Raw genomic sequence first — 27,759 nt, 5'->3', positions numbered from 1 at the left:
GCCTTAACGCACCGCTTCCTCGCCCTATATCCTGGAGCCGCCATGCACTGCATGCTTATTTTCCGCGCTCCAGGATCCGTCTGAACCTTGTCAAGCGCTTGTTAATGAGCTGATCAGCTGAGTCAGGTGTGTTGGGGGAAGAGCCACACTATGATGCGCTGTTAAAGGAGTGTGGGTTGCGAAAATACAGTCATAAAGCCAGTAGGTGAGATGCACGCAGCCCCCCTGGGACTGGTTGCCTCGGTGCCTACCCTAGGCAGATACAGCGCATGGTCCCGTTGGGGAAGGCGCAAAAACTGCGCTCACATACACCGCACCCTCAATCACACACACACACGGGTGTGTTTTTGCTCGTAGTCAGTCAGCATCTCAGCGCACGGATCCGATAAAAGCAAACGCGTCTGAGAGAGAGAGAGAGAGAGAGAGAGAGAAGGGGGTTGGGGATTGTAAGAGAGGGTGGACTGATCTATGTGCCGCTGCTAAAATCTTGTTCTTGTGTTTTCATTCTCGGAGTGAGTTTCTAGCTCTGGAAGAGGAGCGTCTGGTCTGCAGGGGGAATGCACGGAGAAACCACCCTTTCCTCTCCTCTTTCCCAGTGTGCATGCTCCCACCGTCTTTTTGTTTGTTTGTTTGTTTGTTTTACTTGTTAACGTGAGGGCCAGAAGACGAGAAGGTGGTGCAGCTCGGGCTTCACTCTGTCCCACTGCTTAAGTGGACGTCCGCAGAAACCCCACAGAAATATCGTATCATCTTTTCTTTCGGAAGTCAGGCATTTGCAGCTGCTGCTTAGTGGAGCCGCAAACTTTCTCTGCCTAAAGATAAATAATTAAAAAGCTCTCATGCTACCCCCACCTTCAAACATTTTTAGATGATGTCATTGCACTGCGTTTTTGGCCAGAGCTCCAGGAGACCCACAGCCAGGCTGCGAGCGCGGTGAACTCCGGGAAATCAGGTGCAGAGCCACTGCGTCGAATCTCGCGGGTGGCTGGATCCTGCCACGCGCATCTGTCCCCTTGTTCTCCCTCCATCATCTCAGCTGGACCGGACTAGACCGTGCGCCGACTCCACAGTTCTTGGTGGACCCCTCGCAGCCATGCCCGAGGCCGACTGGCGGCGTTTGAAGTGCCCCGCGCCGCGCGCAAATCTCCGTTGCACCGGCCAGTCAGTCCGCCTCCCTTTTCCTCTCTCCACTTATCTATGTCAATCCACGGAACTCTCGTGTCATGTTCTTTCCGGAACCACTCAATTTTAATAGGACCATAAGATTTCTGAGGAAGTGAGTTTGTGAATTGTAACGTATTTGGAATCCTTGGCGCAAAGAGAGTTTCATTTCTTGCGCTTTCCCCTCGGGTGATACTCGGAGCCAGGAAACCCGGTAAACTTGGCTTCACCTGTTACCCGTAACCCGTGGAGAATACCAGCTGTGATGGCCTAACCCCCCACTTCTGCTCTCCTCCTCCTCCCGCCTGCTCTGCCCCGCCCCCGAGCCGTTACCAAGCGCGCAAGCAACAGCCGCCGTTACAGCCGCTCCCGGTGGCACGCTCGCCGCGCACTCCTCACTGACACACACACACGCACGCACGCACCTCCTTGCAAAGGGGGAAGCTATGCGCGCCGCCCAGCGCCGGCGGGAGCGTCCGCTGACCTTGTGACCTTTCCGTCGGGATTTCACCGGCGGGATTGAAACGTGAACTTTGGCGGAATCGAAGGCGACCCGGCGTTCATTTGTTTTCCAAGACGCACGGAGCGACTCGGCCGGACGCAGGGAGCGATGCGGTCCTTCCTCTCTACCCTGGCTGTCTTGTAAGTCATCAATTAGCCTACCTAATGCTGAACTCCTGCACATGCGTGTTAATGCAAGCTGTTTCCTGTAAACTCTAATGCGTAAAACATTTACTCTGGTAAAACAGAAGCTATGCGGAATTACGCATTTGCTCCCCGCTTCACTTCCCATGACTAACTATGAGTTGAGTCTTGCATACATAATCACAAAATGCACGAAATTACATCAACCCCTCTGGGTTGCCATGGTCACGGATGCCAATCAGACATGCTCTCAGGTAAGAGTGCCTCATCCAAAGAAAATCAGCTCCAGAATTTCTGCACTGCTTTCCCAAAGTGTGACCACGAATCCTTTTTTTTTTAAATTTTCCTTTTACTACTTGTCCTTTCCTTCCTTTTACACATAGCAGTCATGTTGAGATGGTGGTCATTGTTCTTTTGTCAACCTGCACACAAATTGACCGCTCTCCCGCTTTCTCTCTGTTTTCTCCCCAGAACCCAAATTTATCTAGTAATATGAGCCTACTCTACTAACTGTTCTGAAATTGGCACCTTATCTTCTGTATGGGTACAGAGAAATCAAGAAATTGATCAAGAGTACCACACATCCCCTGGAAGACTGACACACAGCACATGAAGACTGCGTCTAGAAATTACAGCAATTTGTACCGTATTAGCTGAGCATTTAAAAAGTTCAGTCCAATGATGGGAATGATGGGAAAAGGCCTTTTTGGGGGAGTAAGTTAAAAAAAAAACATTCCACAGAGATGATCTAATATAATGCTGTTTAGATTTGTATTAAAAAAAAGTGGCTCTCTGACTGCTACATTCACCACTGAAGAAAGACGAACCCTTGTGAAGTATCAGGATCAGGTGTAGAAGTGATTTTGCGATTATGCACATATGCATATTTTTTCGAGCACATCGTCTACAAATGTCAATATGAAGTGTTTGTGTTTCTCATCTAAACCTTAACCACTAAACCTTACCACATGTGCAGCACTCAATTCTGCACAGACTGAGAGACGTGCAATAGGATCCATCTATTTCAATTGAACTCTTGTATTTCATCACCCTCAAGTCTCTTGTGTGCAGTCCAGAACCAACTGCTTCCTCCGGGCCCTTGGCCTCAGCCTGCCTCGCAGATGTGAAAGGTGCACTGTGTAATGTGGCAGTAACACTACATTGCAAGCTGATTAGCTGGTTTGTGTTCCTGCCATACCGCTTAAGCCTAGACAGTCAGTCAAAAGTTGTGAGAGACAATGAATTCAGCTTGAAAGGCACACAGCAAAGAGGGATAGGGGTGATTTGGGATAGAACTCCACTTTCTGCACCTTTAGGACAAATCCTGTCTCAGGTCTGATGATGTCACGCTACCTTGCTTGTCTTGGCTCATGACCACACAGTGCTGTAAAGTAAGAGCTCCCAGCTACTCTTTCTCTCTCCCCCCCTTCCTCCCCCCGTTTGGTTGGCTTCAGGGTTGATGCGGTTTTGGAGGGATAGGGGGAATCCGAAGTTGCAGCTAAAATTTTTTTTCCCCCTCTCTTCTCATTTTCTCTTCTTTTTGAGCTTTCTCCCTCTCTCAGCGTAACTGTGTTGTTTGAACAGCTGAGAATTCTTACTGAGCTCTGAGCCATTTTCACCTGCACTGCCAGTGCTGGCAGGTAGATGAAGCATGCATACATCACAGCAGGCAGCCTGTGCTCATATGTCTGCAAGTAGGATGCATAAATATGGAGATAGCATACATGAATGCGCATGATATCAATAACACCCCATAAACATCAGCCAGCAGTCATACAGTAAAATGTATATTGACTACACACTGTAAAAACTGCACAGAATTACAGTTTAACACTTGTAACTCTTAACTGTGATACAGTCTAGAGTTAATGTATGCTGAGATGTATAGGAATGCTAGGAACCTAGAGACAAGGAGACATAATGAATATTTACATACATGTATAGAACATGTATATACATGTAATATGCATTTTAAAGAAAGTTGATGATGCCTTTCGATACACAGTGACGTGAAGCCACTTGGCCGCTTTCCTGGTGCTTTCTTTCTTTGCTGTTAAAAGTATGGTTGTCTATGCATGTAATAAGATTGGCAATATTTCTATGGAGAAGACGGGTTCTTCTGTCATCTATGCAGGCCTCTAATATGTATATCTCTGGTTTACTTTAATGCCTTGAGGTTTATATTGAGCATAATAAGAAGAAATGGGACTCATTTATGAATCTATATAAAGTTGTTTTAAATATTTTCATCGACCAAACCAAAACAAAATTTCTGTAAAGTTTCCATGAACCTTCACGACACAGCTAATTAAATTTAGAGACACCCAAAAAACTAAGGTAAAGCTTACAGAGAGCTGAAAACAATAAAATGATGACTCCTGTAAAGCAGTGCATCAGCTACCACAAGCACAGAATCAGACTTCTTTTTATAAGGCACCATTTATATTATCCTTATTAAATAGCTATTCTCATTTTACTTAATTTATGCATTTGGTTTGGTTTATGTTCAAGATCCTAAAAGCGTACGGTATCCCACTGAGGTTGCTTAGTGCCATCAGAGCAATGTACACCAACACTAGAGCCAGAGTTGTCACTGCTGATGGCATTTCCGACGAGTTCAAGATCACCGCAGGCATGCTCCAAGGGGACACACTCGCTCCATTCTTGTTTGTGATGGTTCTTGACTACGCTTTCAGGAAAGCCATTGATAGGAAAGAAACTGAGCTTGGTCTTACGCTCACTCCCCGAAGATCATGAAGGTACCCTCCAAAGGTGCTTACAGATCTGGACTTCACCAATGACATTGACTTGCTCTCTGATGACATCCTGCAGGCCCAGGAACTGCTGCTATGTGTAGAAGAGTGTACTGAAGTCAGACTCTTTGTCAACAACCAGAAAACCAAAGTTATGACCTGCAATGTTCCCCTCACAGCTTCACCTACGACAAAAACTGGAAAGCCCCTTGAGGTCGTGAATGATTTTAAATATCTCGGCTCATGGATTGGCTCCACCAAACATGACATGAAGATCTGAAAGGCTGTTGCATGGAAGGCCCTTAACAACATGAGAGCTGTCTGGAAATCCACTATATCATGAGAACTCAAGATCAAGCTGTTCTGTGTAACGGTGGAATCCATACTCCTGTATGGTTGCGAGTGCTGGGCCCTGAACATCTCCTTCCAGAAGTCGCTGGATGGCTCATACACCCACATGCTGCATGTTGCCTTAAACATCAGTTGGCAGGACCACATTCTCAACAAAGAGCTCTACAGTGACCTCCCAAGGATCTCCGACAAGGTGGCCTGGAGGAGGCTTGGCCGGGCGGGTCACTGCCTCAGGCACAAGGAGCTCCCCGCAAGTCAACTCATTCTGTGGGAGCCCACGCATGGATTGTGGCATCCTAGTCGACCAGCAACTACACTAGTCGATACACTCATGAGGGACGTTGGGGCGGCCAACAATGCCGAGCTCGTCACCTGCATGTCAGACCACAGAGACTGGTCTTTGAGGCGTGCAGCTCGGCTGAGGCCGCCTTAAGTAAGTTAAGTAAGTAAGTTTGGTTTATAGGGTGGCATGGTGGTGCAGTGGTTAGCACTGTCACTTCACAGCAAGAAGGTTCTGGATTTGACCCTTTTGTGGCTGACTGGGGTCTTTCTGTGTGGAGTCTGTCTGTTCTCCCTGGCCTGCGTGGACTTCTTCCAGGTGTTCCGGTTTCCTCCTACAGTCCAAAGACATGCAGATTAGGTCAACTGGCTACTCTAAATTGCCTGTGAATGTGAATGATTGATCGTCTCTGTGTTGGCCCTGCAGAGGATTGGTGACCTGGGTGTACCCTGCGTTTTGCCGGAAGTGAGCTGGGATTGGTTCCAACTTCTCCAGCGACCCTGATAGATAGGCAGTATCTATGGTAATGGATGGTTTGGTTTATTTTGTTATTGTGAACAATTTTTACAAATAAATATCTGTATTTCCAGCTTGATAACTGAGGCCCATTGCTTGTAAATGATTGTGCATGGTATGGTTCTTAAACTTTTAGTTTAGCAAAGTGTTAGCTTACTGTGCTAGTGTGCTTAGTTATGGACTTATCTGTAAATGAGCATGCCTTCAATATGTACCACCAGGAAACGGTAGTTAACCAGACAGCACAGATCAGTGCAATAGTAGAATGCGTACAGAACATAGATTATGACTTGTATGCACAGGTGTGAAGTTAGTACCCGAAACCGTTGCGTTCCTCTCCACAAGTGTAGACCTGGTCAGCAGATGTAGGTAATGACTTCAAGCACCTGGCCTACACACTCCACTACTCGTGTAGTCTGTGCCTACAGGTGCACAGTCAGCATACACAGGTGTACAAAAACCACAGACCCACAGTCAGCCTGCCAGCACATACCACTGCTCACTCCATATGCACTGACCCCAAGCTGGTGCATTCCCAGTGTGCACACATGTTGAACCAGTCTGTTCACATATAAAGCCACCATGCGCAGCTTATATGACCCAAGGCGTTCGTTCTAGATCATTTTGCAGAGAGAAGACAGCCAGTGGGAAATTCAGAGACGACCACCCTGCAAAAAAGGATGATAGCCAGTAAGATATACAGAGACATAAAGCCAGTGCTGTTCAACTCCATTGACAGTTTGCAGTTATGCATGGCCAATGAAGGTATTCCCACAGACAAAGTGCAAACACACATTGGGCCAGTATGGGACAGTATGAGGACAGTATGAATCAGAGAGGTTATGGAAATAGACGAGAAGGCGAAGTCATGTCATTCAGATGATTTTCCAGCAGCACCATTCAAACATCTGAGGCATCTGTCTCCCTCTCTCATGCTCCCTAACTTTGACTTCCTCTTACTAATGAGGCTCTACATCCAAATAGCTCCTGCTATTTCTCTTTCTGTCTGTCTCTCTTTCAGGATGGGAGTCCTAAGAGTCACCCTAAACTTTCTAAAACTTTTTTTCCTGATTTAGTATACACTGGAAAATTTATTTCATTGAGCAGAATTGATGCTGTAATGAGAGCTGTCACTGCAGTGGTTTTGCCATGTTTAAACATTCTGGTAATCTAATTGGGAAAACCTGTTTTGAACTGAAGTCAGGCAGGTGTTATTATGTCATAACATGTTTGTGCATATCGTGTTTCAGTATGCAAATGCAGTCCATGCAATACCTGTTTACCAGGGGGGAGATGAAGTATATTATATTAGTCGCATTTAGCATACACTCTTGCCAATGTCCAGAGTGACATAAAACATACTCAGAGCAGCCTGGGTATGCTCAAGCTCAAGGATACTTCAGCTATTCCTGCTGGTCCAGGGAATCAATCCAGCAACCTTTTGGGCTCAAAGCTGCTTTGCTAACCATTAGGCCATGGCTTCCCCTATTGGATGACCTTCCAATTTGATAGTTATATACAATTTTGATAGTTCCAATCTGGTTATGGTCTTCAGTGCCTAGTTTTGGATGGCTTGTTACTTTTAATCAGGAATGGAGTTTGTTGGCAGGCCCAGTTATGGAGACAGTTGATGCACATTATGGTGTGTGTGTGAGGGAGGGAGAAATTTGTTATCCACTACAAAACAAGATATTCCAGTAAGGTCATTGTAAATAAACTTGGCATAGAAGATGACATTAAATTGGATAAACCTTGCCATCGTCAAGATAAAAACTGTCAGGATTAGTTGAAGTTGCGAGGGATTTGTTTGATGACAAACAAAAGAAGAAATGTTTTGCCAATGGTCATAGAAAAAGTAAAAGTAGTTAAGCATAGTTTTGTTGTTGTTCCAAATCCCTTTCAGATCAAATGGGATTGTCCTTTGGATCAGATGGAACTGTTTAAGGTTCAATTGAATAATGGACTAAATATTGCAGAGTAGTAAAAATAGAACAGCTGCTGCAGAGTTTAGATATTAAAAACGTTATTGTGGGGATTCAAGTGAAATGGTTCTTTGGGTATAATGGAAAGGTACGTTATTATGTGTGCATGTATGTTGCATGGGCAGACAGTAATATGTCAAGTGGAACATGTGAACACCTGCTTTTTTGGAGATTAATTCCCAGGGATTGGTATAGTGGAATATGGCTAAAATGTTATCTTTTTTGATGTGGTGAGACACAGTGTATAAAAGGGCTGTGGATGTGTGTTCTGTGTGCATAGAGAAATATCTGATGTGAAGCGAAGTGACTTGTGTGTGCATGTTCCTAATTACAGTTATATGTATGGGAGTCTGAGTGTGTGTTCAGCATCTGTGTGTCTGCTTTGCTGCAGCTGCCAGCTGCCGACACTGTTTCTCCGTCTTTATTTTCCCTCGTTGTTTCTCGCTCTCATATCTCTTCATGGCTGGGACAGCGTGGGGGAGTCTTCCCATTCTCCTTAAACCAGACAAGGAAACTAGAGTGGAAGGGAGAGCAAGGAAAGAGGATTTAAAAATGACAAGATGAGAAACGTTTGTTCAATTCTTTTCATATCTCTTCCATTATGCTCGTTTTTTGGGATGCCTCCTCATGTTTTTTGCCTGCTCCCCTCCGACTGAATGGAAGCGATGTAATAATGAGGTGTGAGGTCTCAGGATGTAAACAAGGAACCAGGTCCAGTTGATTCATTCCAAATAAATCATAGGCTTATCACATTTGCAAAAATATCATTAATATTGCTGTGAAGCCACAACTTGGCCACAATTCAAAGCTATTATGCCGTAATAGAGAGTGTAACTGACCAGGAATCCCGGTGTTAACTGCTTGGTGACCTATTACATTAGTAATCAGTGACTGAATGCCTGGATATGAGTGTGAGAGAATGATTGAAGCTCCACTAATGCAGTACTGCTGGAACTACAAGGCTACTTAAGGACATTTACTTTCTTACAACTACTTACAACCCCGATGCCAAAAAAGTTGGGACAAAGTACAAATTGTAAATAAAAACGGAATGCAATAAATTACAAATCTCAAAAACTGATATTGTATTCACAATAGAACATAGACAGCATATCAAATGTCGAAAGTGAGACATTTTGAAATTTCATGCCAAATATTGGCTCATTTGAAATTTCATGACAGCAACACATCTCAAAAAAGTTGGGACAAGGGCAATAAGAGGCTGGAAAAGTTAAAGGTACAAAAAAGGAACAGCTGGAGGATCAAATTGCAACTCATTAGGTCAATTGGCAATAGGTCATTAACATGACTGGGTATAAAAAGAGCATCTTGGAGTGGCAGCAGCTCTCAGAAGTAAAGATGGGAAGAGGATCACCAATCTCCCTAATTCTGCACCGACAAATAGTGGAGCAATATCAGAAAGGAGTTCGACAGTGTAAAATTGCAAAGAGTGTGAACATATCATCATCTACAGTGCATAATATCATCAAAAGATTCAGAGAATCTGGAAGAATCTCTGTGCGTAAGGGTCAAGGCCGGAAAACCATGCTGGCTGCCCGTGATCTTCGGGCCCTTAGACGGCACTGCATCACATACAGGCATGCTTCTGTATTGGAAATCACAAAATGGGCTCAGGAATATTTCCAGAGAACATTATCTGTGAACACAATTCACCGTGCCATCCGCCGTTGCCAGCTAAAACTCTATAGTTCAAAGAAGAAGCCGTATCTAAACATGATCCAGAAGCGCAGACGTCTTCTCTGGGCCAAGGCTCATTTAAAATGGACTGTGGCAAAGTGGAAAACTGTTCTGTGGTCAGACGAATCAAAATTTGAAGTTCTTTATGGAAATCAGGGACACCGTGTCATTCGGACTAAAGAGGAGAAGGACGACCCAAGTTGTTATCAGTGCTCAGTTCAGAAGCCTGCATCTCTGATGGTATGGGGTTGCATTAGTGCATGTGGCATGGGCAGCTTACACATCTGGAAAGACACCATCAATGCTGAAAGGTATATCCAGGTTCTAGAGCAACATATGCTCCCATCCAGACGACGTCTCTTTCAGGGAAGACCTTGCATTTTCCAACATGACAATGCCAAAACACATACTGCATCAACTACAGCATCATGGCTGTGTAGAAGAAGGGTCCGGGTACTGAACTGGCCAGCCTGCAGTCCAGATCTTTCACCCATAGAAAACATTTGGCGCATTATAAAATGGAAGATACGACAAAAAAGACCTAAGACAGTTGAGCAACTAGAATCTGACATTAGATAAGAATGGGTTAACATTCCTATCCCTGAACTTGAGCAACTTGTCTCCTCAGTCCCCAGGCGTTTACAGACTGTTGTAAAGAGAAAAGGGGATGTCTCACAGTGGTAAACATGGCCTTGTCCCAACTTTTTTGAGATGTGTTGTTGTCATGAAATTTAAAATCACCTAATTTTTCTCTTTAAATGATACATTTTCTCAGTTTAAACATTTGATATGTCATCTATGTTCTATTCTGAATAAAATATGGAATTTTGAAACTTCCACATCATTGCATTCCGTTTTTATTTACAATTTGTACTTTGTCCCAACTTTTTTGGAATCGGGGTTGTACTTAAGGACATCTACCATAGCCCCGTCTCTCACACTAGTATTCACTGATGCTCTCTCCCATAGTGCATATACACCCAACAGCATGGTATGCCACGGTATGGTTACTAATCCGAATCAGGGCCTAGCCACACTCTGATTGAGTACCTCTTTCCATTTCCCATTTTCATAACCCTAACCAGGAATGTAGGAGGAGTTTTTTGGAAATTGTGGATTTGTGACGTTTTCCTTACAACACTAGTCTTAACAGCAGCAATGGGAGCAACATTGGATGAGCTTTAAGATCTGATTTACCTTTTACTCAGCAGTTGCTTTTATGCAAAGAGAAACAAAGACCAAACAGAAATTTCCAGATTTTTCACTGAACTTGATGGAAATACAATCAGACACTACTGATAATTGCTGTACTGTACTGACTGGTAGAAATGCAGTTGTTGACTAATTCTTGGTTTCCTGTCAAAAAGAGTAACCAGAGAGTTCAGAACAAGTATGAAGTCATTGTATATGTCCCTTGGCAATGGAAATAATGAAAAAATGTGGGATTATTGATTTGTCGCTGTACCTTGCTACACTGTACTATATACTGGAAAAGTGTAAGAGGTCCAGGGTTGTTTTTAAGAAGAAGAAAAAATGAAATGATGAAAGGACTTGTCAGCTTGTTTCCTGTTCTGTTTTTAGGGCATTTCCACCAGAGGGACCGTAATGAATATTATGCTGTCTTCAAATAAACCCATAACTCATACATTTCTGAAGTATGACTGAAAACAAACAGACAGACAGACAAACAAACAAACAAACAAACAAACAAACAAACAAACAAACAAAAAATGTACTCTCAATTCAGAATTCCTCCTGGGAAAGTCAGGGAAGTCTCCTTAAGCCGAAGTTCCATATATGACTTCAAATCAGCATGGCTCCTCACAACATCAGCAGTGAACAACAAAGCATTTTTTGTACTTTTAAATGAGTTATACTAAATATACTTATTTGCTTAGATCAATCACCATTAGCTTGTTACATCTATAACTGTCTATTCTGTTCATTGTTCACTTGAGGAGGTAAATATATATATTGCTCTTCACTTCACAATTAGCTTGCTAAATTGTTGCTAACAAAAGACAGATATGGAGGCATCATTGTTTTGTTTTGTTTTTCTCCACTTTGTAGCTCAAACGCACTGAGGTAAAAAAAAAAAAAAAAAAAATTACATAATTCCAAGTTCTGACATCCCACTTCCAAGTAGGAAGATGAATGCAGCATTGGTTCCTTTTAAGTGCTGCTAGCTTTTTGTAGGTTAACAGCTTGACAACTTGAGCTTGACATACTCAGCATGAGTGATTAATTCATCACAAAATGACTAACTAAACAAAAAAAAAATCTGCTTAGCCAATAGTTAATAATTACAGCCTAGAAAATACTCACAGACCAGGAACCCATTCAGAAACAGTGTAGTTCTTGTACAGTTGTTCAAGAACACTTTAGGTCCAAAAAAGTACCCATTTTTCGAGCATCTGAGGAAACATAGCTACTCTTCCTCCCCCGTGGTCTGGTCAGTTTACTATCACAACTTTTCCATCTGTGCCAGTGCTGACATCACCCCCCCCCCATACCACCCAAAAAGTGAGAAAACATTTAAAGAAAAACAGATATAGAACGAAAGTGGGGATGAGCAAGAATCTGATTATATAGTGTGTTCAGGTGTTGGTTTGCTGATAGCTGTTTGTAGAAACAGATAAAGAAAAGGAAAAAAAGGGTCTGCCAAAGAGAAGTGAAGTACATGACAGCAGGGGAGAGGAAAGAGGAAAAGGGAGGGGAAATAGAAAAGTTCTTGGGGCCTGTTTATATGCAACAAGTTGCCAGGCACAGGGCAGTGGGATTATGCAGTCACCCTCAGGTTTTCCTCTTGTAGGGGGCACTTAAACAAGGCACACCCATCTCTGGAGTGTACTTACATCGTACATATTGTGGAACATGTGTGCACACTCACACTCACAGCATACATAACACATCCCTGGAGCCTCAGCGCACACATCTTTGGCACATATACTCTGATACGCTTCATTAGAGCACACAACCCACCCTTCCTATGCCTAACTGGAGCCGATCTCAACAGGAACGAGCCTTGAAAATAGACCTAGAATCAGATAATTCCTGTTCTACTGTGTAATAATATCACACGATTGACTCCGATTTAGCTGTAAGACATCATTATCAGGCAGAATTTAGGATGACGGTTTTAATACATTATTTACAATAATGTCTCACTCATGATGCTGCTCTTTTGAGAATCTGCTTTGACTTCTGTCAGTTTCCTGCGTGCAAAAAGATTGGTGCCTGACTCAGGAGGGGAAGTGGAAAAGACAAGCGTTAGGACCCTGAAGACTAAGTAAGAGGACACTGGTGCTTCCTTTCAGAGAGGCTGCTGTGTGAACAGTAAACTTGTTTCCATCAAAAAAAAAAAAAACAGACATACAATACATAATGTTGTTCCTTACTGATGGAATATATGAAATCCACAATATAAGGAAACTTTGCAAGTTTTGTTATTGTTCTGAGACTATGACCTTAAGGGTCTACATGCATAAAGAATGAATGCCAAACAGAACCTTATAATATACCCTGTAGAACAGGATAAAGCGGCTAGAGGTAATGAGATGAGATGAGACCTTATAATATTAGTCTTATGTCATAGCAAATACTTCATGCTGACTGACTTTAAAGCAGTGTTTCCAACTGATTTCAGGGGAAAGTAGCTAATGTCTGCTCAAAAGTCACTAGAAGTCACCAGATGATGTCACAGACTGCTTTGAATATTCACTGAATCAACATGATCATTTGCATATCAAATGGTGTTACATGAAGGAAATACTGAGACTCTAAAAGAAAACAATATAAATTAGTTCTTATAGAAAGAAGAAGGGGGCGGCATGGCGGTGTAGTGGTTAGCGCTGTCGCCTCACAGCAAGAAGGTCCGGGTTCGAGCCCCATGGCCGGCGAGGGCCTTTCTGTGCGGAGTTTGCATGTTCTCCCCGTGTCCGCGTGGGTTTCCTCCGGGTGCTCCGGTTTCCCCCACAGTCCAAAGACATGCAGGTTAGGTTAACTGGTGACTCTAAATTGAGCGTAGGTGTGAATGTGAGTGTGAATGGTTGTCTGTGTCTATGTGTCAGCCCTGTGATGACCTGGCGACTTGTCCAGGGTGTACCCTGCCTTTCGCCCGTAGTCAGATGGGATAGGCTCCAGCTTGCCTGCGACCCTGTAGAACAGGATAAAGTGGCTAGAGGAGATGAGAAAGAAGAAGTCTTTCATGACATGACAAACTATTTATTTATTTATTATTTTGGCCAGGTTCTTTCCCAAACTGATAATCACATCATCGGTTTTTCTTTGGCTAATCAGATGCAAGGTACACCACCACACTTGCCAGAGCAGTTGGGGGTTAGATGCCTTGCTCAAGGGCACTTAAGCCAATCCTGCTGGTTCAGGAAACCAAACCCATGCCCTTTTGGTCCCAAAGCTGTTTCTCTAAACATTTGGCCATGGCTTCCCCTCAACAAGTTACATATTTACAAAGTAATTTCTATTAAGAATGCAGACAAAATAAAGCAGTGGTAGCGAGTTGTACACAAAGGAAACAATTTCGGAACTTTTTTATTATTATTAATATATAGTCACAAAAAGAACTGAAGAATAAATAAGTGCATAGGTGGTACAAACAACGTTGATCAGTGACTGATTATTGGGAATAATGTCGTCAACTCAGTCAAACTTTACATGCTGTAGGTAAGTTGAGCAAACCTGTTTTCTCAACTCATAACCACGGCACAGTGGTGCAATGGTTAGCATTGTTGCCTCACAGCAAGAAGGTTCTGGGTTTGAGCCCAGTGGCCAACAGGGGCCTTTCTGTGTGGAGCTTGCATGCTCTCCCTGTGTCTGCATGGGTTTCTTCTGGATGCTCCGGTTTCCCCCACAGTCCAAAGACATGTAGATTAGGTAAAATACCAAGCCACTGGGGTTGTACAAGTCAGTGCATACTTGGTTCCGGTCCCAAGCCTGGATAGATTGCGTCAGGATAGGCATCCGGTGTAAAACCTATGCTGAATCTGAAAGCCAAGTGTGAGATTAGAGTGAGTTAAATTGGTTATTAACCTTCTGAAAAATAAATAAAGTCCTTTTCAGCAGCTGTGATGTCAGGTGGAGAGACGTGTCAAGTCTTGATACAGGAAAGTCCTTAATGCTCAAAAAGTCTCTAGATTTGTTGCAAAACTCCTTTGAAATTACAACCCCGATTCCAAAAAAGTTGGGACAAAGTACAAGTTGTAAATAAAAACGGAATGCAATGATGTGGAAGTTTCAAAATTCCATATTTTATTCAGAATAGAACATAGATGACATATCAAATGTTTAAACTGAGAAAATGTGTCATTTAAAGAGAAAAATTAGGTGATTTTAAATTTCCTGACAACAACACATCTCAAAAAAGTTGGGACAAGGCCATGTTTACCACTGTGAGACATCCCCTTTTCTCTTTACAACAGTCTGTAAACGTCTGGGGACTGAGGAGAAAAGTTGCTCAAGTTTAGGGATAGGAATGTCAACCCATTCTTATCTAATGTAGGATTCTAGTTGCTCAACTGTCTTAGGTCTTTTTTGTCGTATCTTCCGTTTTATGATGCGCCAAATATTTTCTATGGGTGAAAGATCTGGGCTGCAGGCTGGCCAGTTCAGTACCCGGACCCTTCTTCTACGCAGCCATGATGCTGTAATTAATGCAGTATGTGGTTTGACATTCTCATGTTGGAAAATGCAAGGTCTTCCCTGAAAGAGACGTCGTCTGGATGGGAGCATATGTTGCTCTAGAACCTGGATATACCTTTCAGCATTGATGGTGTCTTTCCAGATGTGTAAGCTGCCCATGCCACACGCACTATTGCAACCTCATACCATCAGAGATGCAGGCTTCTGAACTGAGCGCTGATAACAACTTGGGTCGTCCTTCTCCTCCTTAGTCCGAATGACACGGCGTCCCTGATTTCCATAAAGAACTTCAAATTTTGATTCGTCTGACCACAGAACAGTTTTTCACTTTGCCACAGTCCATTTTAAATGAGCCTTGGCCCAGAGAAGACGTCTGCGCTTCTGGATCATGTTTGGATATGGCTTCTTCTTTGAACTATAGAGTTTTAGCTGGCAATGGCGGATGGCACGGTGAATTGTGTTCACAGGATAATGTTCTCTGGAAATATTCCTGAGCCCATTTTGTGATTTCCAATACAGAAGCATGCCTGTATGTGATGCAGTGCCGTCTAAGGGCCCGAAGATCACGGGCACCCAGTATGGTTTTCCGGCCTTGACCCTTACGCACAGAGATTCTTCCAGATTCTCTGAATCTTTTGATGATATTATGCACTGTAGATGATGATATGTTCAAACTCTTTGCAATTTTACACTGTCGAACTCCTTTCTGATATTGCTCCACTATTTGTCGGTGCAGAATTAGGGGGATTGGTGATCCTCTTCCCATCTTTACTTCTGAGAGCCGCTGCCACTCCAAGATGCTCTTTTTATACCCAGTCATGTTAATGACCTATTGCCAATTGACCTAATGAGCTGCAATTTGGTCCTCCAGCTGTTCCTTTTTTGTACCTTTAACTTTTCCAGCCTCTTATGGCCCTTTTCCACTACCCTTTTTCAGCTCACTTCAGCTCGCTTCAGCCCGACACGGCTCACGTTTCGACTACCAAAAACCAGCACGACTCAGCTCGCTTCAGCCCTGCTTAGCCCCTAAAACTCGCACCGTTTTGGAGTGGGGCTGAAGCGAGCCAAACCGTGCCGAGTGAGGTTGGGGGCGTGAGCAGACACTCCCCTGTGCACTGATTGGTGAGGGGGAGTGTCCTCACATGCCCACACACGCCCCGCGAGCGCGCTGGGATCTGTAAACACCGCAAACCCGGAAGAAGAAGAATTACGAATTACGAGAATTTCTGAAGCCTTATGCGCCTCGCCTCATCTATACGCTCTTGCCAGTATCTGTCCGCGTTGTCGGTGACAACAAGCCACAGCACCAAGACCAGCAACACTAACGACTCCATGTCCTCCATGTTTATTGTTTACTATCCGGGTCGTGAGACTACCGCTTAAAAGCTCACTGAATCAGTGACATACAGAGCATCGTGGACGAGTTCGCGGAGCGCAAGGCTCGTCGTATGCCCTTCAAATAATGCGCGCAGTAGGCTATTGATGTTTTATTATGAGCCATGTACAGTATGTCGCCTAATGTTTTTTTGTTTCTGAGTTACATGTTCGTTTGAAGGACTTAATGTACAAAATAACATAGTTGCACGCCGTAGTGTTGAAATTGGTAAACACAGTGCATTCAGTGAGGTTTGCACCGCCCTCCTTTTATTTCTGACTCTTCCTGTCACCGTTGCAATCTCTGAGCGCTCATTCGTATGCCCTTCAAATAATGTGCGCAGTATAGGCTATTGATGTTTTATTATGAGCCATGTACTAATGTTTTTTGGTTCTGAGTTACATGTTCGTTTGAAGGACTTGATGTACTAAATAACATAGTTGCACCCGGTAGTTTTGAAATTGGTAAACACCGCAGTTACGGACATTTTGTAGCCTAAAATGATGTTATGATAAGCTTTAATAAAGGGCCCGGTCATTTGCCCCGCCCCCGGCCCGGCTCTGACTTGTTCCGCCACTGTCACTGATGTCACTGTTTGCGCTGCTTAACGACATCACGTGACGTCCACCCACTTTCGCTAACTCCACCCAATGTGTCCACCCACTTCCAGCCAGCACGGTTCAGCGCGGTTGTAGTCGAAATGCAACTCCAACAGCCCCGCTCAGCTCGACTCAGCTCGACTCGGCACGGCACGGCTCAGCCGCGTTTGTAGTGGAAAAGCGGCATTATTGCCCTTGTCCCAACTTTTTTGAGATGTGTTGCTGTCATGTAATTTCAAATGAGCCAATATTTGGCATGAAATTTCAAAATGTCTCACTTTCGACATTTTGATATGTTGTCTATGTTCTATTGTGAATACAATATCAGTTTTTTTTATTTGTAAATTATTGCATTCCGTTTTTATTTACAATTTGTATTTTGTCCCAACTTTTTTGGAATCGGGGTTGTAGGTTGCTAGATAGATAGATAGATAGATAGATCTTTATTGTCCCCTCAAGGGAAATTTGTGATGCTAAGTTGGCAACCCTGCTTTACAGATGGAGAGAGTGATTTTTGAGTAATTTTGGGTGACTAGCATCTTAATAAATCTAGACAAGTTGGCATTTCTACTTGCATTAGTATTCAGATGTTATCTAAGATTGTATTGTGAGGGGTTACATTGTTTGTGAATTGTATAATCATAATATTACCCTTTTTAATACTAATTGAAATGTTCTTTGAGTACTCTAACTATCTCTGGGTGTTTTGAACATTAGCATAATCCAAAAACTGCTGTAAATGTTGGTCAGATTAATCCAGACCAATATTTAGTTGTGACACGTCAGTGCTTTACAGAAGGCATGGCATAATCATAATGCTCAGTGTTCCTTGCAATATGCATTTATATAGATTTTACATGTTTTAATTTACATTTCAGAACATCTGGCTTGCACTCTTTTTTTTTAACATCACTGACTACACCTTTATTGGTCTATTTCTGATGTTTATATGGGGTTTTTACAACAAATACCAGCCATGCTACTTCTCTTGTTCTGCTTCAAATATACTTTCAACTATGCCTCTGACATCTGTTTTAGAAAACCACTGGACTCAAGCCAAGAGTTGCTTTAAGGCTGTTACAATTTCTGATGTTTCACACAAAGCTTTTCGGCTCACGCACCCTGAAGAGAACCTGAAAGTAACTGTTTGAGCTCTGCTAGGCCAGGCTGAAGGGCTCCTGGCAAGAGCTCATTTCACCCTTGCTCTGAACTACCCCATTCGCTCTTAACACAGCACAAATGGTTCTTGCAAAAAAACACTGTCCAAGTTTCCATACAAATGTGAGCAATGCCTCAAATGTCAACTTTTTCCTCTCCCAAAGTGAGGAGATTAAAGATGGTAGACAGAGAGGGGGGAATGAGAACAGGGTTCCATCCAAAATCAAGGCAAACTCCCTTCCCTCCCACCTACCTCCTAGGCTGTGGAGATGAATAAGGAGATTATCAGGCATTTAACATTCTGACAGATTCAGCATCCAGCTCACTGGGAGGTAGAGAAGGAGTTGTGATCTTATTGTTTATAACTTTAAGATCTAGCCAAATGGTCTTAAGGCAAGATGACTACAAGAGGTTAGGGATTGGAGAGCAATCCCAAAAGTATTGAAGGAGTCATTAGGGTGTGTCCCAATTAAACCACCTTCGTCATCAACCGTTATCGTCATGTTTATCAGTGTGTTTGGGAAACTAAGCTCAGTAAGAGTTCAGTCAGAAAAAGGGCTCATGAGCTGGTCATAGGTGACATGGCCAGAAGTGTAGGGTATTCCACAAATCAAGTCAAGAGCATCATGGGAGATATCAAAGTGTTTTTCAGCTCAGCCTTTGAGGTTCTGATAGACTGATGATAAATGACGTAGGTATGTGGATTAGGAACTAAGTGGAGACAATAAGGATAAGAGATTAGATGGGATTTTGAGATTAGATGATAAATACCTTACTCATTTGTGTATACAGTTTAAAAAAAATTCTCTCCCCTCTCCTTTCAGGTGTATCCAGATGATGCTGGTGATGTGCAATCCTCTGCAGGTTAGTTGATGTGTGTGTGTGTGTGTGTGTGTAAGTAAAGCAACTCAGTTATATTAGGAAAAAAGCCACAGTTATAGTCAAAGCTAAAAATAAGAAAACAAAAACGTCCTTGGTGAACACTTAATGCTGTAAATACTTAATGCCAGGGAGTAGGTACCACTGGAGTGGAGGTTATAGTCATGCACCCTGTCTAGCATTCTGTCCATATATTAATGATTCAAAAAGCATTTATCTCAAATGATGTTGGATTTGTTTTTTACAAGTATGCAGCAAAGCTTTAAACTGTTCAAGGAAGTGTATCCTCAGGATGAGCACTAAGAACCCCTGTTCTGAGAGGTTCTATTGTATTTCTAAAAATCTACCTTTGTGAGAAAAGTGAGATATCAGGGAGTAGGAGAGATAAGACACCTGCATGTATGTTCCTCTGCCTGCAGGTGTTCGGAGTTGATGGCGTGAACTTCAGCATGCACGTAGAGAATCAGACTCGTGCACGAGACCCCATGAGCCGGCGACAGCCCCGAGTCTACCAGCTCTACAGTCGCACCAGCTGCAAACATGTCCAAGTGCTTGGCCGCAGAATCAGCGCCCGAGGGGAGGACGGAGACAAATTCGGTAACAACATATACACGTACACAAGCTGCTCTGAACCATTCTCTCACTCCAGGGCTGCACAATAATGGCTATGTTTATAAATACAACTTGGGCAATATTGAAATCAATTATTTAGCGCAGTTATTCAACCAATTTAGTTTTAGCGCTCTGTCATTTTATCATTTCTCATTGTACAGTAAGGAAGAGCTCTTTATTGCCAGTAATTGATTGTTAAACTTTTAAATATATATCTTTTAAATATAAATATATAATCTTGCTAAATATAAATACATTTAGGTGCCAAATAATAAAAAAAATAAATATGCCATCACAGTTAATGAATTGGACAATTAATTCATCCCTTCTCTCATCACATTTACTTTACGTCTCTGGCTTTCTTTCATTCTTTCCCTCTTTCTGTCTGACTCACTGTATCTGTTTTCTTCAATCCCATTCACACGGTACAGAAAAGAACAGAAAAATAATGTCTTAGAAGGAAAAGTATGTATCTGCAGACAAGATGTTGGCAAATCGACTTGAAGATGAATATCTTGCTTATTCTGTTGCACAGAGACACGCTCACATACAGCGAGGAAAAAGGTAGTGAGGAACTTCTGTGTGGAAAACAAACACCTCAGCGACTGCTGACACTGTGATTCATGAAGGGGGGGGGAGGTGGAAAGAATGAAAGAGAGGAAGAGGGAGTGAGAGATGGATACAGCAAAGTCAGCGCTGGGTGTTAGTGTGTTAGCAGCTCATCTCCTCATTGATCTCTCCATTGATCCTGCGTTTTGCCTGTGGGTTTTTTTTTCCTTCAATGGTTTTAAACAGCATGCTGACCGTGTCCTCCCCCTCTCCCTCCTCTCCTTCTTTCACTTTCACCTCTCATCTCACCTCTCTCTCCATCCATCTATCCATCCCTCCATCTATCCTCCCCCACTCTTTCTGGATGCTGTGTGATGCACTGCAAAGCCACATAATCAATGGCAGAGGAAGTTGAAAGATGATATGTACCTACCTAGGTGACTTTTCTATAGTAGTAATAGATAATACATTTACTGACACTACAAGGCTTTTTCATCTTTCTTTTTCTGTGCTTCTGTGTTTTTAAGCCTTTTTACATAATTTCATATTTATTATTCATTCAATTGTACCAGAATAAAAAAGAAAGATGGAGAGTGATAGCAAAGACTGGGGGAAGAGAAAAGGGAGGGAGAGAAAGAGCTTATTGATTGGTGCTGACCTCTGCACTCATAAAAGGTCATCTAGGATCTCGTTTTAGGGGTTTATGTTTAAACAGACACACCCCTTGTGAAACACAGTGTATATGAATGAAACCCACGCGAACAAATATACGCCTACTATGAACTTACTAAATTACTTTGATACTAAAATAACCTCTTGGGAGGTAAAGGATTGTTACACATATCATTACCTGGCATTATTTTTACAGGGCAAAAAAGATATGTGACTTAAAAAGGTTAACCAGCCACTTATGGCTGGATATATTATTATATATATTGTTAATATCATGTCAAATTATAACATTATGATGATGTAGTATCCATTAAGTAATAAGTAGATAATTGAGGAAAAGGTAATGTTTTCTTTATTTACTTTTCATTTTCCCCCTTTAAAAATGTATTTTTGTACACAGTAATGTTTTAAAAATGTGACCACTGCTGTTTTCCTCAATATGATGATACATAACATGTATCCTGAAAATATTTTCAAGTATTGTGATATTGTTTTTTTTTTGTCGTTCTTTAACTTCTGAAGCCGCTTTCATTCACAATGGGGTTTACACTGCTAAAAGTATCAAGGTTTTATCTCCACAGCAGATTTATGTCTGCTCTTTTCCCCAACTACTGCTAACAGTGTTAATGTTAGCACAGGAAGTCAATCATTATAAACTTAAAGCAATCATTAAAGGCTAGTTATTCAGTTTCTGTGTGGTATTTACGACAGTTCTCAAATCCACTACCTAAACTCAAACCATCTTGAGAAGCCAATCTGAAATGAACTTAATGTTTATGTTTGAGAGAAAGGGTGAATGTTTCACCTGAAACAGTAACCTCACACTTTCCCAGGATTATTGTAATACTTAAACTTAAGGAAATACGGTTGTGTTTATAAACCCAAAGTCTCGCTATCATACCTGAAATGTATGTGCGATTACCATAGTCAAGAATTTAAATACGTAGCTAGACTGGGTCACAGTGTTCCCAGGTTAGGCTTTGAATCTGTTGCAACCCTGATCATGATAAATTGGTTAATAAAAGTGAACAAATAAGCAAAGAATTTAAAAACAGTTTTTGAGAATAGTGAAAAAGCTAAAGAGTAGTTTTATTCAAAATCAAAGTCCCTCTCACACCAGAAACAGGCAGTCTCCTGTCCCAGTACTAACCAACTCTTTAAGGTGTATGGGTGCAGCGCCACTCTGCGTTTGAGTAGCCCTCAGCCTCTTGCCTATACAGCTAGTCCTCTGGTAACTGCAAGAGTTTGACTTCCCCACTCACATCTGTATTGCAGCGTGCTTTGCCAGAGAGTAGTAGGTACCATTTCTATGATAGTCTTTTTGGTATGACCCAACCACAAGTAGAACTCACGATCTCCTAGTCAAGATGCAGACCCACTAACCACTAGGCCAACTCACAGTCAGTTTTATTGCTGCATCAAAAATATGTAAGAAACATGAATATACACACAAATTAAAAAGCTACAAGTACTACACACTAAACAGTAAAGCTTGTAGTATTAGTCAGACATGGCTGAAAATATCAGTGAAGCTGTTCTTTTTTTAAAAAAAAATCTTTATTTATTGGACAATGAGCAGTTGACATCTCCAGTTTCTTCAGTGAAAAATAATGAACAGAATGTGTACACATATACGAAACATACAGACGTACATACAGAACATGTACACATATACATACATATATTCATACATACATGCACACACATACATACTCATATCTAGTGAAGCTGTCTCATCTCATTATCTCTAGCCGCTTTATCCTTTTACAGGGTCGCAGGCAAGCTGGAGCCTATCCCAGCTGACTACGGGCGAAAGGCAGGGTACACCCTGGACAAGTCGCCAGGTCATCACAGGGCTGACACATAGACACAGACAACCATTCACACCTATGGTCAATTTAGAGTCACCAGTTAACCTAACCTGCATGTCTTTGGACTGTGGGGGAAACCGGAGCACCCGGAGGAAACCCACGCGGAGAACATGCAAACTCCACACAGAAAGGCCCTCGCCGGCCCTGGGGCTCGAACCCAGGACCTTCTTGCTGTGAGGCGACAGCGCTAACCACTACACCACCGTGCCGCCCGGATTTGGCAACTAATTTGACAAAAAAAAAATTAACTTCAACAGTGGCGAACCGTTACTATTAGAGCTGGGACTTGAGCTCAGCCAAAACTTAGCCAGACACACCAAAAAAGCAACAAGGCAAAGGATTTTGCAAGGGATTAGCGGCAGGCTGCCAGGTAGCTCCGTTGTGTGTAGTTGTCTATGTTGATTTTAAAAGTAACTAAATAAATTACACAGGAAAATGAATACTTAAGTATGAGTGAAAAATACTATGGCAAGTTTGCATGGAAGAAGAGTCTGGAGACAGAAATTTTAGTTTCTCTGTGATTAGCCTGTGCTTCTTGCTCTCGATAGCACTGGCTTGACTGCTTTATTCGCATTCGCTAACACTCCTGATGAATGCTACACCAACTGGAAAGTGACTTCGCTGCACTAATGGCGCTGATTCTCAGTTAAGCTAGCATTGGCCTTCGAGAGGGGAGGGGGCGATACATTTTTGGTCCCTCCCACTATAAATCAAAATCTGATTGGTTAATTCATATGTCACTTCTTACATAAACATACACTGCCATGGCCTTCTATCCCGGCAATGAAGTCCTAACCAACGAGTGAGCAGCTCTAAACTCTTCTCAGCCTAGAGACAACAAACAAAAAAAATCTCATTGGATAACTCTATTTTAATGTTTTCAGGACAGTAACCCTTTCATTTCTGAAGCAAATTTGATAGAAAATGAGTCCAAATTAGAATTAGAAGAGAATAATTTTAATGAAATTATTAAAGAATTAAAGCAATTAAAGAATTAAAGAAATTAAATATAACATCTCATCTCATTATCTCTAGCCGCTTTATCCTGTTCTACAGGGTCGCAGGCAAGCTGGAGCCTATCCCAGCTGACTACGGGCAAAAGGCAGGGTACACCCTGGACAAGTCACCAGGTCATCACAGGGCTGAGACATAGACAACCATTCACACCTACGGTCAATTTAGAGTCACCAGTTAACCTAACCTACATGTCTTTGGGGGAAACCGGAGCACCCGGAGGAAACCCACGCGGACATGGGGAGAACATGCAAACTCTGCACAGAAAGGCCCTCGCTAGCCACGGGGCTCAAACCCGGACCTTCTTGCTGTGAGGCGACAGCGCTAACCACTACACCACCGTGCCGCCCTAGGCAATAACATGGCACTGAAAATTCTGCACTGACAAAGTGTCATCCTGTCATTATAAAGTTCTATTAAATAAATCCCTATTCTTTCCAGACAAAATAATAAAGCAGTCAATAAATATTTTTAATCACAAATTTAATGAATATCATACTAGTTAAATAAAGGTCAGTGATCAGAGATAGTACTATAATCGCCATCTTACGTAAATTACTACAAGAACCCTCAGCAAAAGACACAGATGGAAATGTCTGGATTGTCACCTGCTGTTTTTTTCCCCTTGTTATTGTGTGTTCAGTGTCAGTGTTCCATGTGCTTTATTTCTTTTGTAACGTCTGTCTGTATGCCTGTCTTTCTGTCCCTTCACAAGCCCAGCTTGTAGTGGAGGCAGACACATTCGGCAGCCAGGTGCGAATCAGGGGGAAGGAGACCAACTACTACCTGTGTATGAACCGCAGGGGCAAACTTGTAGGCAAGGTGACACATCTCTCTCTGTTAGCTAAAGTTGCTTCATTTCATTCTCTGTGTGGACGATGTGAGTTCATGGCAAACTGACAAGTGTTTACTCTCTCTCTCTCTCTCTCAATGGGTTTGTCTTCTCTTTGTGTGGATGTTTTTCTGGATTTTCCCAGAAGGCCAGTAATCGCAGTGAGGACTGTGTCTTTATTGAGATGGTGCTTGAGAACAACTACACAGCATTAATGTCAGCACGTTACAAAGACTGGTATGTGGGCTTCACCAAGAGGGGGCGCCCTCGTCGTGGCCCACAGACGCTTCTAAACCAGCAAGACGTTCATTTCATGAAGCGCCTTCCTCCAGGAGAGCAGCCTGACCACACGCCGTTTCGTTTCACCACTGTCAGCAAGAGGAGCAAAAGAGTCCGTGCTGCGCGACCACGCTAACTTACAGTTCACTAAAGTTAAAAACCCACTGTCCCTCTAAGGGACAATGCTAACATTTAAATCAGGGCCTCGCAACAAAACACAGCCCTAGACTACATCCCAGTAAATGGGACAATGATAATGCTTAAATCAGGACCTGCTAAGAAAAAAATAGACTATGGGACCATGTTAATGCTAACAGGACCTGATGTGGATGGAAAGTCCAACTCCAGTTCACTGGCTAAATGTGGAGCGCTTTTCTTTTGAAGATTAAGCTAAGTTGTACTGTAGCATTCTCCAGTAAACAGGATCTAAAGTGGACCAGCTGTTATACCAAAAATGTGGTATTCCCCACCAGAGCCTTGACTTTAGCCTGGCGCTGACATGCTAAACCAAGCCCAAACATGATGCAGCAATCAGTTGTAGTCATTTTCAGTGGACTAAAGAAACAGAAAAACTGACAGCACAGGGGACACCTGACTCTACAGTTTACTTAACCAGCCTCTCATCAAGACCATTCTCTCTTACACACAGCATAGACTTCACTCAGGATTCCCCGAACAAGATTCATGAAAATGTGACTGTGAGAGAAGAATGAATCTTCTGGAATCATTTAGAGGGGTGTGAGAATTCAATTGAGTAATGATTAAAAAAAAAACCCAAAAGACTCAGGAGTGGAATAAAGGAGAGACTACATTTGAAATCTCTCCTCCCCCTGCCTCCAAGCTAGTATGAACTTAAGACTGTGTGTGTGTGTGTGTGTGTCTAAAAGAGTGTTTTCAGGTTGCACCAAAGACCACATTGGATGCTCCCACAGATGACGTTGCGGAGTACATCTGCTTAGGTAACCTTAAGGGGAAAAATGTGCTTGCCTTTGTCTGGAAAAACCTACTAAAACTGGAATGTAATAATAATAATAATAAAAGGCCAAGAAAGTCCTTAGAAAGCTGCACCAAAAAATGAACTAATGACCAAAGAGAACTGGAGACCAGTGATCAATATGACAAAACCCCACACCCTAAAACTCCTGAATCCAGCAGCCTTTCAGAGTGCAGGACTTAGCAGTGGGACAGGAAAGGGGCGGAGTCTTCCCTCTATATCCCTTTTGCTTTTGAAATGACACAAGGAGCAATGTTCCTGTTTGGATTCCAACTGGAATGCTGCTAATGTAAAAGTCAGACAAAGTACCAAAGTCATATATGTTATTGTTAAAAGGAAAAAAAACCCACGCATTTATATATATATATATATATATATATATATATATATATATATATATATATATATATATATATATATAAATGTGTGTGTGTAAAGAGTAAAAGCTAAATAAGTGATATTACAATGACTGCTACTATATTTGTTGTTACTATAAAGTTTATTTCACTTATTTATTTCATCTGTGTGTATGGCAATCTTTCTTAAGCCAGTAAACTCTACGGAAAGTGTCTGTGTTTTAAAACATGCCTACAGTGTCTGTCTGTCTGTCTTCATTATTAACTTTGCCATGATTCAAAAAACATAATTATTCAAGACAAAAATAATAATGACCAATACCATGATACAGTCAGAGGAAAATGTTTGTACACCCTTTGGAATTTTTTACATTTCTGCCTAAATTGGTCATAAAACATCGCCTGAACTCTCCAGCAATCTTAAGAATGAACAAACAGTGTCTGCTTGAACTAAAACCACTCAAACAATTACATGTTATCATATTTTTATTGGCCATAAGATGGAAATATTGACAGGATAGGGAGGCATAAGTAAGTACACCCTTAGCTAAGGCTCATCCAAGAGCTAATTAGACTAATTAGATGATTAAACAATTTGACTCAGGTGTGAGCCAACCTGATGTCCAATCACTGAGGTGTGTCGTAAGCTACCCACCCCACTGGAAAACCAGTTAAAAGGTGTGTTTTGATGAGAGGCATGTTCTGTGCATCATGCCTCGCTCAAAGGAGCTGTCTGAAGACTTAAGACACAAAATAATTGATTTGTATAAAGCTAAAAAGGGTTACAAAACCATCTCTAAGACCCTTGGTGTTCATGTGTCTACAATTAGAAAAATTGTGTATAAATGGAGACAATTTGGAACGGTTGTTACTCTGCCAAGGAGTGGCCGCCCTGCGAAGATCACTCCAAAGGCACTGCGAGTCATCATCAATGAGGTAAAAAAGAATCCAAGAGTGTCCGCTGAAGACTTGAGGAAATCACTGAAACATGCAGACATCTCTGTGGACACATCTACTATAAGAAAGACACTGAACAAGAATGGGATTCATGGGAGAAGGCCACGGAGGAAGCCATTGCTGTCCAGAAAGAACATTTCTGCTCGTTTGGAGTTCGCGAAAAAGCATTTGGATGCTCCTCAGCGCCACTGGAAAAACATATTGTGGTCTGATGAAACCAAAGTTGAATTGTTTGGGGGGAACACACCACATCATGTGTGGAGGAAAGTCGGTACAGCACACCATCAGCAAAACCTCATCCCCACCGTCAAGTATGGCGGCGGTAGCATCATGGTGTGGGGGTGCTTTGCTGCTTCTGGGCCTGGACAACTGGCTATAATCAATGGGAAAATGAATTCTCAAGTATATCAAGATATTTTGCAGAAAAACCTGAGGCAATCTGTCAAAAAGTTGAAACTCAAGAGAGGATGGGTCCTGCAACAGGACAATGACCCTAAACACAGAAGCAGGTCGACATTAGAATGGTTTCAGAAGAACAAAATTCACGTTCTGGAATGGCCCAGTCAAA

At 42.3% G+C, this 27,759-nt stretch overlaps 1 protein-coding gene across 1 annotated transcript; it reads left to right on the top strand.

Annotated features, from left to right (window-relative positions):
• Positions 1-566: 566 nt before the first annotated feature.
• fgf18a (fibroblast growth factor 18a) lies at positions 567-26,219 on the top strand. The gene is made up of 5 exons (XM_060910421.1): positions 567-1,803; positions 19,001-19,040; positions 19,475-19,652; positions 24,489-24,595; positions 24,751-26,219. The coding sequence occupies exons 1-5, from the start codon at positions 1,772-1,774 to the stop codon at positions 25,018-25,020; spliced, it is 627 nt and encodes a 208-aa protein (XP_060766404.1). The 5' UTR covers positions 567-1,771; the 3' UTR covers positions 25,021-26,219.
• The last annotated feature ends 1,540 nt before the right edge of the window (positions 26,220-27,759 follow it).

The sequence above is a fragment of the Neoarius graeffei genome, chromosome 2, assembly GCF_027579695.1.
Source record: "Neoarius graeffei isolate fNeoGra1 chromosome 2, fNeoGra1.pri, whole genome shotgun sequence".
NCBI classification, from domain to species: domain Eukaryota; kingdom Metazoa; phylum Chordata; class Actinopteri; order Siluriformes; family Ariidae; genus Neoarius; species Neoarius graeffei.
The sequence above is the reverse complement of the archived record's forward strand: the minus strand, read 5'-3'. Positions and strand labels throughout refer to the sequence as shown.